This window comes from Gossypium hirsutum, chromosome D07 (genome assembly GCF_007990345.1).
Source record: "Gossypium hirsutum isolate 1008001.06 chromosome D07, Gossypium_hirsutum_v2.1, whole genome shotgun sequence".
NCBI lineage: Eukaryota > Viridiplantae > Streptophyta > Magnoliopsida > Malvales > Malvaceae > Gossypium > Gossypium hirsutum.
Window position 1 is genome coordinate 57,485,233 of NC_053443.1, and position 14,512 is coordinate 57,499,744.

Here is a 14,512-nt window from a genome sequence, read left to right on the forward strand (position 1 = left end):
CTTTGCAGTGGAAAGATGATGGGGATTGGTAAGGAACAAGATGGTCTTTATCTACTCCTCCCTCAACCCTCCTCAACTCCCACTTCCCTACCTCCTGTACATTCTTCAAATGTTACTTCTTTATCTGTTTTTAAGCATGTTGATTACCCTCTGTGGCATGCTAGACTTGGTCACACATCTTTTTCAAAGATGAATAAAATACGCTTTTTACATAATGGCTCTGTGCATTCTCATAACATTCAAACATGCACTGTCTGTCCATTAGCAAAACAAACACGATTACCCTTTCCACAAAGTACTTCAACAGAATCAAAACCTTTTACTCTTGTCCATGTCGATCTTTGGGGTCCTTATCGCACTTCAACTCATTCTGGTCATAGATATTTTTTAACCATTATTGATGACCATACTCGAATGACGTGGATATATCTGTTTTTAAGCATGTTGATTACCCTCTGTGGCATGCTAGACTTGGTCACACATCTTTTTCAAAGATGAATAAAATACGCTTTTTACATAATGGCTCTGTGCATTCTCATAACATTCAAACATGCACTGTCTGTCCATTAGCAAAACAAACACGCTTACCCTTTCCACAAAGTACTTCAACAGAATCAAAACCTTTTACTCTTGTCCATGTCGATCTTTGGGGTCCTTATCGCACTTCAACTCATTCTGGTCATAGATATTTTTTAACCATTATTGATGACCATACTCGAATGACGTGGATATATCTTTTAAAACTTAAGAGTGATGCCCTTTTTTACCTTAAGCAGTTTATTATGTTAGCCAAAACACAATTTTCTGGAATTGTTAAAATTGTTCGCAGTGACAATGGTCATGAATTTTTACTAAAGAAGGTACTTTCTTTTTTCAATCCCTTGGAATCATTCACCAATCATCTTGTGTCCACACACTTCAGCAAAACGGTGTGGCCGAACGCAAACACCGCCATCTTTTAGATGTTGCCCGAGCATTAAAATTTCAATCGCATGTACCTGTTAAGTTTTGGGGGGAATGTGTTTTAACAGCTTGTTACTTAATTAATAGGTTACCTTCTACAGTACTTCGCTGGAAAACACCTTTTGAGCTGCTGTATAATAGGCCACCAAATCTTTCTCACCTTAAAATTTTTGGTTGTCTTTGCTATGCCACAGTAACCAATCTGCATGATAAATTTTCTCCCAAAGCTACACCATCCATTTTTATGGGTTATTCTCAAGTCCAAAAAGGATATATCCTGTTCAATCCTGTTTCCCAAAAATTTTTTGTTAGTCGAGATGTTCTATTTCATGAATCTGTCTTTCCTTTTACAACACCCTCCAAAGATCAACCCCTCTTTCCCTTGGATGACAATACATTTGGTTCTTTGCATGATCCTGATTTTCTTTTTACCACTTCAACACCACCACCACCACCTTCCCTCCCTACTTCCTCTATTTCTTCTACCCTACCAACATCTTCCTTACCCTCTTATCCTTCTCGAAGAAGCACCCGAAACACCAAACCACCTGTCTGGATGCAAGATTACATTTGTCCTACTTCTTCATCATCTTCTCCTACTGCACACGGTCAGTATTCAATCTCCAACTTTATAACATGTCATCACTTACCTTTACACACTCAATGTTTCGTTGCTTCCATCTCTACCACCTCTGAACCTCGAACCTACCAAGAGGCCATTCAACATGATTGTTGGAAAGCTGCGATGCAACAGGAAATTCAAGCTTTAGAAGCAAACTCAACTTAGGAGGTTGTTCCACTCCCACCAGGAAAACGTCCCATTGGCTGCAAATGGGTGTTTCGAATCAAATACCATTCAGACGGCACTATTGAACACTATAAAGCCAGATTAGTGGCTAAAGGCTATAGTCAAAAGGAAGGTATTGATTTTCAGGACACGTTTTCCCCAGTTGTTAAGCAGGTTACAGTCCGAATTGTTATTGCTCTTGCTGCTTTATTTAACTGGCCTCTCATTCAAATGGATGTCTATAATGCATTTCTTCAAGGTGACCTTCATGAAGAAGTTTACATGCACTTACCTCAGGGATTTGGCACTCTAGGGGGCAATCATGTATGTAGACTGCTCAAATCCCTTTATGGATTAAAACAGGCCTCAAGACAATGGAATTTGAAGCTCAGTGAGGCTCTCATCAACACCGGTTATGTTCAAAGTAAGCATGACTACTCTATGTTCATCAAATCATCTGGTAGCAAAGTTGTTATTTTGCTCATTTATGTTGATGATCTCTTGATCACTGGGAATGACAAATCCTTAATTGAAGACTTACAAGCAACTCTTCATCAGAATTTCAAAATGAAGAATTTGGGTACTCTCAAGTATTTCCTTGGCATAGAAATAGCAAGATCTAAAGAGGGTATCATTATGAATCAGAAAAAATATGTTCTTGAACTTATTAATGATCTTGGTTTGACAAATGCAAAGCCTGCAAATACACCCTTGGAGCAGAATCTAAAAATGACAAGTCTGGAATATGATGCAGCACTAGACATACACGATGCAGATACAGAATTAGAAGATGCAAGCATATATCAAAGATTAATAGGAAGACTCCTATATCTCACCAATACTAGACCAGATATTGCATTTGGAGTACAGCACCTTAGTCAGTTTATGCAGAAACCGAAGAAGGAACATTATGAGGCTGCTTTGCGTATTGTGAGATACCTCAAGAAGAATCCTGGTCAAGGTATTTTTCTCACAGCAGAAGGAACGACAGATATACATGCATATTGTGACTCTGATTGGGCTTCATGCAACATGACTAGAAAGTCAGTTACAGGATATTGTGTCAAATTGGAAAATTCTTTGATTTCCTGGAAATCCAAGAAACAGAATACGGTATCTAGATCATCTGCAGAAGCAGAATACAGAAGTATGGCTACCACAGTTGCAGAGCTAGTCTGGTTGAAAGGTTTATTAGCTGAGTTGGGAGTTAAAATTTCAAAACCAATGTTGTTACATTGTGACAATCAAGCTGCCCTTCAAATAGCTTCAAATCCGGTCTTCCATGAAAGAACAAAGCACATTGAGATAGATTGTCATTTTATTCGAGAGAAAATTCAAAAAGGTGACGTGGAAACAAAGCACATCTCAACAAATGAACAAATGGCAGATTTACTCACTAAAGGATTAAGCATTCCTCAGCACAAATACTTAGTGACCAAGTTGGGAATGAAAGACATTTTTCATCCTCCAACTTGAGGGGGCATGTTGATAGTGTAAAACTGTTGTACCAGCATTTGTATAGTTAGTTAGAAATTAACTAACAGTATGTAATTAGTTATAGTGTTAGTTACATTTTCTGTATATATTTACTGCATTTTTACTCAAAGGAATTAACAGTTATTCATTCAACTCTTTAAGCTTCTTTTCTTAACACTTTTGGAGTTGGAAGGTTATGGTATTGTTGGGTGGCTGCTTCATCATTGAAAGACGTTCCAATTTCCCTGTTTGTTTGATCACAAATACTTCAACCCCAAATGAGCAACAATCATCAACCAGGTATCCATTTGAAGTTTCATTAAAATGATCCAAAGATAGCAATTGAGCAATGCCCCATTCAGTTTTCATTTGATAATATCGTTTAATCACCCCATCACTTTCTGCCAATATTAAAACAACAACAAATGTTTATTAGAAATATTATTCATGAGCCAAATCCCATTTGGATAGGTATTCACCTAATCTATAAAATTGTTGATACATGGTACCAATAAGAGTAGAGAGGAGCAAAAATGTTGAGGCAATTCACTCAAACAGGGCAGAAAACTGTCACAAAGAGAGATGGAGAGAGTTCCATGTACTCTTTAGGTGGAGTGGAAAGGTTTTTATATGAGGGCCTGAGGTGCCATGTGGGAAAGTCTCATTGGTAAAGGTACGTATGTCACGTGGTGGAAATGTTGCGCTGGCGAGAGTGTCCACAGAGGTGATATAACAATTGCACTCCACCAAAAGAGGATAGGAACTCTACTTTCTCTCTAATCCCTCTTCTCTCTTAACAGCTCTCCACTTTCTCTAGATGAATCGACTTAACACCTTTGCTTATCTCCCTACCCTTATTAATACTCGAAACATATTAAAAATAATTCATAAACCAACATCAATTCGAGCTATAAACATGTTCAATTTTTTGCATGCATGCACGTATAAAAGAGATACACCTTCAATGGTTAAGTATTTGTCACGAATTTGATCAAGAATGAAGAACCTAAAGTTAACATTTACTTCCCAAGTACGAGGAAAATATTGGGTGTCTTCAATTTGTAAGTAAAGAGAGATGAAGCCTTCGCCATTGCTTTTCTTGTTTCCACTGGGGTAGAGTGACAACCTCCTGTAGAAAAAAAAATGATGAATTATGTTTGCCCATCTAACCTAGATTTATATACAAGAAATTCTTATGTAAAACAGAAAAGCTACCATTTATAATTCTGAACATCAAATGCATGGGATTCATACTTCTCCACCCCTGTATCAACCAATAAAGAGAATGACTCTATACTGAATATATAGTGAGCTGGTGGAACATCTCTTGTAATTCTTCTTATTTCTACAAAACATCATCAACAATTTTAGTCATGATATTAACAAGTTTAAAAGAATACCGAAACAAAAAGAATTTTTTGATTAAAATGTATTTATTTGATCGATCATTCAAATAAATCGTTAAATTATTTTAGAAAAAAAAATCAAAACATACCAGGTTTTCTCAGAAACTCTTCCATGAAAAAAAATTTTATCGCACTTAGGATATTTAAGTTTTAAATTATACATGAAATATTGTTTCTTTTTGTAAAAGAGCCTTAGGTATTCCATTGGATTCTTAACTTGCAAAACTTCATAAAAAAGACCTCTTTGAGAGGATATTCTTGTCCCATAAACACAAATGACTTAAGGAAATGCCTATGAACATCTAACCCATTTTGCTTAACTTCTTTGCATTTAAAAAGGAATAAAAACAACTTCTTTATTTCAACCATTAGAATCTTATCTTAAGAATAAGGCAAAAGAATTTTATGCTACTTATATATAAAACAAAAAAACACAAATACAACTGTGAAAAATTTACAATTACATTTAAGTTAAGAATAGTAAAATTATACCAATAACTTTTTGATTTAGGGATAAAATTATTTATTATTTGATATAAGAGCTGGGTTTAATTTTTAGCAATCTCACCTCTTACCTTCAATTATAAAAAAAATTTTAAAACACTTTATTTTTTAATGCAAAATTCTCTAAAATAAACATTAAAAACATCAATAATTATTTTATATATTGATGATGGTTTTTTTTTTGGTTTTGTTTAAAAAAGTGAGTATTCTAAAATATTACATAATAATTAATCTAGGAACAGATAAACCAGTAAGGTCTTCATGTAGCACATTCTGAGTAAAATTAGGGGTTGGGACCAAAGGTGAAAGCCAATGTCCATTTCTTCTGCAATTTTTGCTAAACAATCAGCCAACCTATTGCATTCACGATACACATGAGTTAAACTAGAATTCCAATCACACCTCAACAAATCTCGAGTTGCATTTACGACGTGCGATTTCGGCTGATTAATTATCACATTTCCCTTAATATGGTGCAACGCTTCCAAACAATCTGATTCTAACAACACATCTCAACAATCAAGCTTCCAAGTCTGTTCAAGACCATCAAGTATGCCCTAGAGTTCTACCTCACATGCACTACACAGCCCTATGTTCTTTGTAAATTCCAAACACCACAAACCATCTGCATCTTAGTTCACACCACCAGCCATACATATTCCAAATTCCAAATTCTAGCCACCATCCACATTAATTTTTCATTTTCCCACCGGTGGTGGGGACCATGAAAGTTGTGTCCATCTTCTTCAATAGAGGTGATCATGGGTTGGGCTACCCAGCCCGACAGCCTGTCAAAAAAATGGGAGGGTTCGGGTAAAAATATAGGCCCGAAATATAAGTTTGGGAAAAAAATGCCCGTTTAGAAAACGGGTCGGGCCTCGGGTAAAACTTTTTTTGCCCGAGCCCAACCAGGCTCGGCCCGAATTATATATTAAATATATATATATATATTTTAATCAAATATACTTTTTAACTTTCCTGTTTTTAATCAAATTTTTTATTTTGCAGGTTTTTGATGCTATTTTGGTGTTGTAAAATTTAATATGGGCCGAGTTCGGACTTAGCAATTTTCTTTTGTGCTGGACTTGGGCCTAAAATTTTGTCTGAGCCCAACCCAAACTCGGCCGGGCCCGACTCGTAATCACCTCTATTCTCCAACTCCTTGTGGACCCTTGCCCATGATTCAGTCGACTGACATATATAATATCATCTTTATATCTCATGCAACGACAAATGAATCCTTCATTACCCACATAATCAACTTTAAAAATACAATATTTTTTTCCCTCAAAGGCCAGCATGTGACCGCAAAAAGAAAAGGAAAAAAGAGACTGATATGATTTTTTAGCCTCATATAAAATTAAAAGCATTAGATGCAATCTTTTTCTTTTGTTAAGAGAATGGCATGTTGTTTGAGTTCGACCAAACCGTTCAGTCAAATTAGGAATTAATTTGAGTATCAATTTAGAGAGAAACATAAAATCAATTGATTTACGAATCGGTACAAATCAATTTAATCAGGTTAAAAAATCAATTGAACTATTTTTTTATTAATTTTTTAATGATTTATTCAATCAAACCATACAAATTAATTAAACCAACAAATCTTATTGGGCTAAGAATCCAAATTTAAAAGCCTTTATTACTTACTTGATTCCAATTCTAGGAAATTACAACAACAACAAAAATGTCATTTTCAGTTCATTTTCATCCTTTGTCATGCCTAAGTTTTATAAACTTAAATCTCCATCAAAATAAAGGAGAAATATTTTTTTAAAAAAATCAAATATAAAATTAAACCGATAAGGTCTGTAGGTCACGGCTTCAATTCCTTTAATTACTAGAATATATATAGATTGAAGCAAAGAGTTTAGTAAACAAAAAAAAAACTAATATTAAACAAATAATCTTAATTTAAATAAATATTGAATATAAAAACTATATTAATAAAAATTAATCGGGCACTAACTCAATTGAGTATAACAAAAATACCCTTATTTTACAAAGTAAATTGTATTATTTTAAACCTGGTTTTATCTTTCTTATATTTTTATATAAAAAAATCATACACATAATAATATTTGAACTCAAACCTCGATAATTTTCAATATTTGTACCTTACATTCAATTGAAGCCTTATTTGTTTTTTCACCCAAATCATGAGTATACTATAATCTGATATACATTTAATCAAATAAACATTAAATTTATAATAGAAAAAGAAAAAAAATTGACATTGTCTTCTAATTGACATTTTTTTTTTATGTTCTTCATGTCTGTTTTACATTCTATGTTCGGGATTCATAGCTACCCTTCTCAACAATATTGTCTCCAGAATTTAAACTTGTATCTCCTCTTAAAAATATATCTTACCATTTTATTATTAACGGCTTGTAATTGACATTTTATCATTAACTAAAATAAAAATGTAAATAATATAGTAAAAAAAAAGTTTACATCTTATTCCATCCACAATAAATCAGAATTAAATGTTGACATATGATGTCGAAATTATTTTTAATTTCAAAAAAAAAAAGACAAAAAAGAAAGACAAAGTTTAAAACACACTGAAAACCTTCTGTATGATGATGAATATTCTCCATTAGAAAAAGACAACATTAAAAGTTCAATCTTCCCTACTGTTGCCGGCTTAAGTAAAATTTGAAGGCAAAATGGCTTAAATTTCCAGCTCTATAACATTAATCCAATCCATAAAACTACAAATTCTTGTTGTATATTCAGTCAATGAATCATTACCATTTATTTTGTAATAATTACCTCGAGATTTCCTCCATCTTCCACAATCAAAACAATGAAATCCACTCTCATTAAACTCTAACTTGAATTACAAGCTTGTTTGAATCAAAGTTCCATCCAAAAAAAAAACATGAAACCAATCTCAAAGAGTATTGTTATGTTCTCAGGTTATATTGCTTTGGGATTGGTCATTATTGGTTTAATTCTTTGCAGGCTGAAAAAGAAGAAAAGAGAGAGACTTGAAGCACCAAGTCCATGTAAGGTAGCATCAGTTGATGATATTGTTGATACCAAGCCTAGTTTTACGTCGACGGATTTTAAGACCGACGTAAGTAAATCCGATTATTCGATCTATTCAACCGAAAGTGCATTCGTCCCGTCTTCATTAGTGGTTCTAACCAGTCCTATAATAAGTGATTTGAAGTTTGAGGACTTGCTTAGTGCACCAGCTGAGTTGCTTGGGAGAGGCAAACATGGTACCCTATATCGAGTTATCTTCGAAAACGGGATGGTTTTGGCTGTTAAAAGGATTAAAGGTTGGATGATTTCGACCGATGAGTTTAAACATAGGATGCAGAGGCTAGATCAAGCGAAGCATTTGAACGTCCTGCCGGCTCTCGCCTTCTATTGTTCCATACATGAGAAGCTTCTGGTTTATGAATATCAGCCTAATGGAAGTCTCTTCAGTCTTCTCCATGGTAACTATACTCATTTCTTCATTAAAAAATGTGACAATACATGTATGTATGTATGCAGGCCATGACATGATTGCTTCTTTCATGCATGTATAGGTGTGCTGGTAGAGTCCAATAGTCACATAAGCTACACTCAAGTACAACATCATGTAACCAATGTTAAAAATGTTTGTAGTTTGCAAGGCTAGTAAACCCACAAACAGAAACACAATATAAAAAAATAAATATTAAATTATTTATTTATTTATTGGGCTTAACTTGAGCCATTAGGACTTGTCTGGTGTTATAATAATAATTTTTATTTTCTAAAATCGAAGAGACAATATTTTTTTTTATGAAATAATGTAATGGAAAAGCATACCTTATGTCAAAAGGTATGTACCAAAGGACATTTTTTGTGTGTGTGTGCAACGATTCGGTACCTATACAAAACTCAGATTATGTCATTTTCACGACTTTGCTTTGTTGTTTTATGATTTGTTGTATCTTAGAAGCAAAATAAAAATTCAAAGAAAGTGAATCACGCCTCAAATCGTATTTTACTTTACTTAACAAAAAATTCCTACAATTATCTAAACATGATAAACATTTTTAGCAACTAGCTGCATATGTATTCCAGGAAAGCAACCGAGACGAAAATTCGAATGGGCCAGCAGACTCAAAATTGCAGCCAAAATTGCAGAGGCATTGGCATACATGCACCGGGAACTGTACGTTGATGGCATCCCTCACGGTAACTTAAAATCCACAAACATCTTGCTGAAAAACAACATGGAACCTTGCATAAGTGAATATGGACTTATGGTCATGGATCCTCAAGATCCCTCTTCAAGCCTTAATGGCCTAAATTCAATGCAACAACAAACCAAGGGCACTTCAACCAATGGTTTCAAAGCAGACATATATGGCTTTGGTGTGATTCTGCTTGAGCTACTAACTGGAAAGCTGGTCCAAAATGATGGTATTGATTTAACTTCATGGGTTCATTCAGTGGTTCGCGAAGAATGGACCGTCGAAGTTTTCGATAAGTCGATAATTTTAGACGGTGCGAGTGAAGAGAGGATGCTGAATTTGCTGCAAGTGGCTATCAAATGTGTTAATCAGGCTCCTGAGTCTAGGCCAAGCATTAGCCAAGTTGTCTCCATGATTAACACCATAAAGGAAGAAGATGATAAATCACTAGTCTATGAACCATAAGAAAACAGATTATGAAGGAAATTTGCCAGTTCCCCATGTTTTCTTCGAAATCTTTCATTTACAGTTAGTCCAGCTTTGAGTAATATTAGATTTTGCTGAGAATATTTGTACTGTGAGCTGAATAATTGACCAGCAACTCCTGCTTTTACTTCCATATAATATATATATATAATGCTACATTGTATTGCATTGAAGAATTCAGATAACTGAACTATAGAATCTCCTGGCTGCTAAGATTATAAAAACATCAACTAAATATGTGTCGGACATAGACTTCAAGCTTGTGAATAGGATAAATATCATTTAGAAATTATTGATCGTAAATATAGGTAGTTAGCACATGTGATTAGTTAGCTTTAAAGTAGTTAATTAGTTTGATTTTCACCATTGTATATAAACTAGAGATTATAACTTTATTTGGGTGAATGAAAATACTATGCATTTCAACATATCAAGAACTTGGTAACCTCTAAGGTGAGATCTTATTAGAGTGGGATAATTTGGGATTCTTTTTAAATCAATGATTCTGGGTAAAAGATAGAAATGAGAAAACTGTAGATATTTGATCGAACGACATCAAAAATTAGAAAATTGTGCTAAAGACCTTGAACTTTTTAAATGAGTTACAGAATACATTATTTTTATCCAAAACCAGTTTCTCACATTCTTTAATGTTAAAACTAGTTAAATTAATTAAAAGGTAAACTCACGTGCAAATCTTACATAAATTTGTGTTTTTCTTTTATGGTACCAAAAACTTGGTATTAAGATGTGAAGTACATCCAACTGGCAATAGAGGAAGTGCCCAACACTACAAGTGACATAGAATCATGAGTTTGAGCACTTACGTTACGAGTGCTGTGTTAGTCAATCAAAGAATTATGGAAACTTGAGACATATCCTTCCACAAAATGAATACATACAATGAATGATTCTCATAAAATATATACAGTTAGAATCTACCCTTCAATGGTTTTATTCAAAAAGGTGAATCATAATATCCAATAATTCTAGAATTGAATGTTTAAACAGTATATTTATACCTACAAAATATTATTTATTTGATTATTAATAAGTAGTTGACTGCAATGATAAAATATACTGTACTTTTAAGGGGAGTACTCAAGTTTAAACCTTATAAACGATATTATTAAAAAGGACAATTAAGAACCCAAATATGGATCATAAAGCAGACATGAAGAATATAAAAAATATATATTTATTTAGTTGGATAGGAAATATTATTTTGGATATGTTATCATGAAATCAAATAGGGAATATTTGACTTGATTAATATACAAGTTTAATCGATTTTTTCCTTTATTTTTTATTAATAATTAAAGTTGAACAGTAGCACAAATATAAATAATTTAATTTGAAGCCATATATATGAAAACTGTTTTGAGCAATTCGATTTCTAAACACAATTGCAAAATCACTATTTGTGGTGTGTTATGAAAACTGTTGGAAACTTTGATTCCATTTTTCACTTCATGTTCAAATAGGAGATACAACAACAGTTGTGGTGCTATCAAAGTTCTTTGGTTGGCATGTTTGATTGTTACATGGACCTTGATTATATCTTGTTTAAACCAATAAATGAGGATAATTTCATACAAAGTGAGGAGCCCAAGCTTATCCATTCAACAACTTTTAAAAAAGAGTTTAAAATATAGGACCCTATCTTTACCTCTTAAAGAGTTTTAAAGTTGTTGGGAGACTTTTCTATGAAGGCTCTTACAAGACAATTACTTAAGATAATTCATGAGATAATTTCAGCTTTTATATGAGAGTTTAAAGCTTACCAAACACAGTTGGATGATCACTTGAAAAAGCTTATAAATATGTAGCAGTGTGGTGTCTCTGTTTATCAAATTTCGGAGTGTTTTTGTCAACTGTTTTGTTGTAATTTGTAACAAACTGAGTTCGACTTTGGAGCTGCAATTGTTCATTGTGAGGGATTAGATTGGGTTAAGCTATAACTATACCAAATAAATTGTTGAGTGAAAATCATTTTCTAAGCAAATCTCCATAGACATAGGATTGTTGATCCGAACTGCGTTAACAAATATTTTGTGTTATTTATCTCCTTACTTTGCTTCTTGTTTTACCTTATAATAAATTGTTACTTCCCAGATTTGTTCCAACAGAAGTTCGAACAACAAAGTTGAAACGAGTGCAAGTTGAAGGCTTTTTCAAAAATCTTTTGAACTCCTTTTCAATACCTACGATTTTACCCTGCATGCATATCAATCACCTTCAGTAACAACCCTTTCCCTCCCACCCCACTGCAAAACTCAACCCTCATCAATCATCCCTAGCCTACATTATTTTCTCTTTAAGCTCACTAGATGGAAGAAGCCAATAAAGTATAAAGAGCTACGACGAGCATCTAGAAACTAGGAAATTTATTGATCGGCCCAAAGGAAAGTTGATATTTAATAAAATTATATGTACGACTGTGATAATAAACATGTGACAGTTATTTGGCTTTACATGTGAGTAATAATTCAACTCAAAGGAAGATTTATTGCTCGACATGTTCTTATTGTCAATGTTTGATTGCTTCAACAAGATATCACTTACAAGTTAATATTTTATCCAAAGATAAAATATCAATGTAGTGACCAATATCTTGAGATGGGATTTACCATTATTCAAATTATTTTGGTTTAAAATTTGAGGTCTTATACTAGTTTGTTTTAATTGATTCAACTACTATTATACTGGTCAACGTCACTACATGCATTGAAACATTCAGGGGCACTATGTCAAGTAAGATTATCTCGGCTAAGAATTTCATGGTCAACATTGAAAAGGGGTTTTTCAAGAATGAAAAGGCTTGATACGTTCAAGTAATATCACTACATGCATTAAAACATTCATAGGCATGTGGCAAGTAAAAAACAACAAAAGGATTGATGTTTTTCTTGTGGTGCGAAAGATGCACTACTTAATTTTGTTTGTTCTAAGGTTAATTTGACTTCGGTATCTAGACACACTTGGTGGATAGATTTTGGTGCAACAACTCACAATATTAGTGTGTCTATACAAGATTGTCGGAACTAGCGAAAGCCTAATGATGTGAAAGATACATCTATATAGGTGACAATAATTCGGTAGAAGTTGAAGCAATAGAGACTTTTAGATTATTATCAAGGATTTGATTTTATTTGGATTTGAATGAGACTTTTTTTGTACCATCTTTTAAGCAGAACTTGATTTTCATTTCAAAATTGGACAAATTCGATTATTTTTTTTCATCTGGAAATGAAAATCTTAGCCTCTTTCACAATTCAAATTTGGCTGGTTCCAGTTCTTTATCAAGTTATGATAATCTATATTTACTTGATATTATTGCTTCATTTAATAAATCTTCGCAAACTATTGTAATAGGTAAGAAACACAAATTAATCGCTAATAATTCGGCTTTGTTGTAGCACAAGAGATTAGGTTATTTCTCTAAAAGGAGATTTGAGAACTTGTGTCCAACAGTATTCTTAATCCATTTGATTTTTTTTTCCAGATAGTTCTAAGGGTTACAAATTTTATAGTCCCATTATTACGGTTATTTTAAGACTGATAATGCTCATTTTTTGAGGATGTAACACGCCAAACTCGACCCTTTAGCAGGATTCGAGTATGACATGTCACATCAGAGAAAACATTTATCTTTAAAACTATTTTTGGCGTATACTCTATAAAACTAAGGTTTGTATTAAACATTTAATAAAATAATAAAATAACTATAAGCCATGTGGCGTATAAACTTTAATAAGATAATTTTCATCATATGAATTATAACATTGGAAAACCATTTCATAACTCAAATAAAGCTTCATTAAAACATAGTTTATCAACACAGGTTTTGAATACAAATTCTTTCCAAAATACAATTAGACATCACCCCTATTATCATGCATAATACAAAACAACAAAAGTCTCACAGCAGTAGATGCCCTCTGGCGTAGTCTAATAAAATGCCTTCCTTCAACAGTAGGCCTAAAAAGGAAAATGGAAACGAGGTACGTTCAAAAGAACTTAGTGAGTTCCAAAAGTCTTATCAATAACCACTAATACTTCAAGCAGATCACATCAAAGAGTCAAGCACAATCACAAAGTTTGCCAGATGGCGAGTACCATACACAGACAACCTATCCGTCGGTTTACTATTCCTTTAGCACATACATTACCCCCATATGACCATACAGATAAACCTTCTTCATGCCAGCCACATACCCAATTCCTTAGTCAGATTCATATCATAAATTTTGTTCATATTCCTTTGTTTGTATCATTTGTCGTAATTTGTCAATCTGGTTTGCAACATACATTTGCCCTACTAGAGGCTACACAATTATTTTCATGTATCGCGATCTGCCAATTCAATGTACATTCCATTGAAGGCATCACCATGAATATTTCCTTAAAATCATTTCCATGATTCAATCCATATCATTCTTATCAAAACTAGAAGGTAGTGGCTTAAACATGAAGAATGGTTCTCACACTTTAACACATACATTACAGGCCCATACAACTCTGAACAATCACTTTTCATATACACACTTTACCTTTATAGAGCATAAGTACTTACCTTACATGAAATATAAAATAGGAATACCACACACATGGAAGTATGAAAAAACTCACCAAAAATACAACACAATCTATATAGTAGGACCTTTGTCTTTATCATTCGAACCTTTTACAGTGTCTTGAGCTAA

General features: G+C 33.3%; 2 protein-coding genes across 2 annotated transcripts; one reads left to right on the forward strand and one right to left on the reverse strand.

The window, feature by feature from the left end:
- Positions 1 to 3,397: 3,397 nt before the first annotated feature.
- LOC107960778 (MATH domain and coiled-coil domain-containing protein At3g58200-like) lies at positions 3,398 to 4,746 on the reverse strand. Its single transcript, XM_016897058.2, has 4 exons — positions 4,722 to 4,746; positions 4,442 to 4,571; positions 4,186 to 4,355; positions 3,398 to 3,627 (listed from the first exon to the last, which is right to left on the reverse strand). Exons 1-4 carry the CDS (start codon positions 4,744 to 4,746, stop codon positions 3,398 to 3,400), a joined length of 555 nt encoding a protein of 184 aa, XP_016752547.1.
- Positions 4,747 to 7,840: 3,094 nt separating this feature from the next.
- LOC107958579 (probable inactive receptor kinase At2g26730) lies at positions 7,841 to 10,117 on the forward strand. The gene is made up of 2 exons (XM_016894389.2): positions 7,841 to 8,591; positions 9,208 to 10,117. Exons 1-2 carry the CDS (start codon positions 8,024 to 8,026, stop codon positions 9,783 to 9,785), a joined length of 1,146 nt encoding a protein of 381 aa, XP_016749878.1. The 5' UTR covers positions 7,841 to 8,023; the 3' UTR covers positions 9,786 to 10,117.
- The last annotated feature ends 4,395 nt before the right edge of the window (positions 10,118 to 14,512 follow it).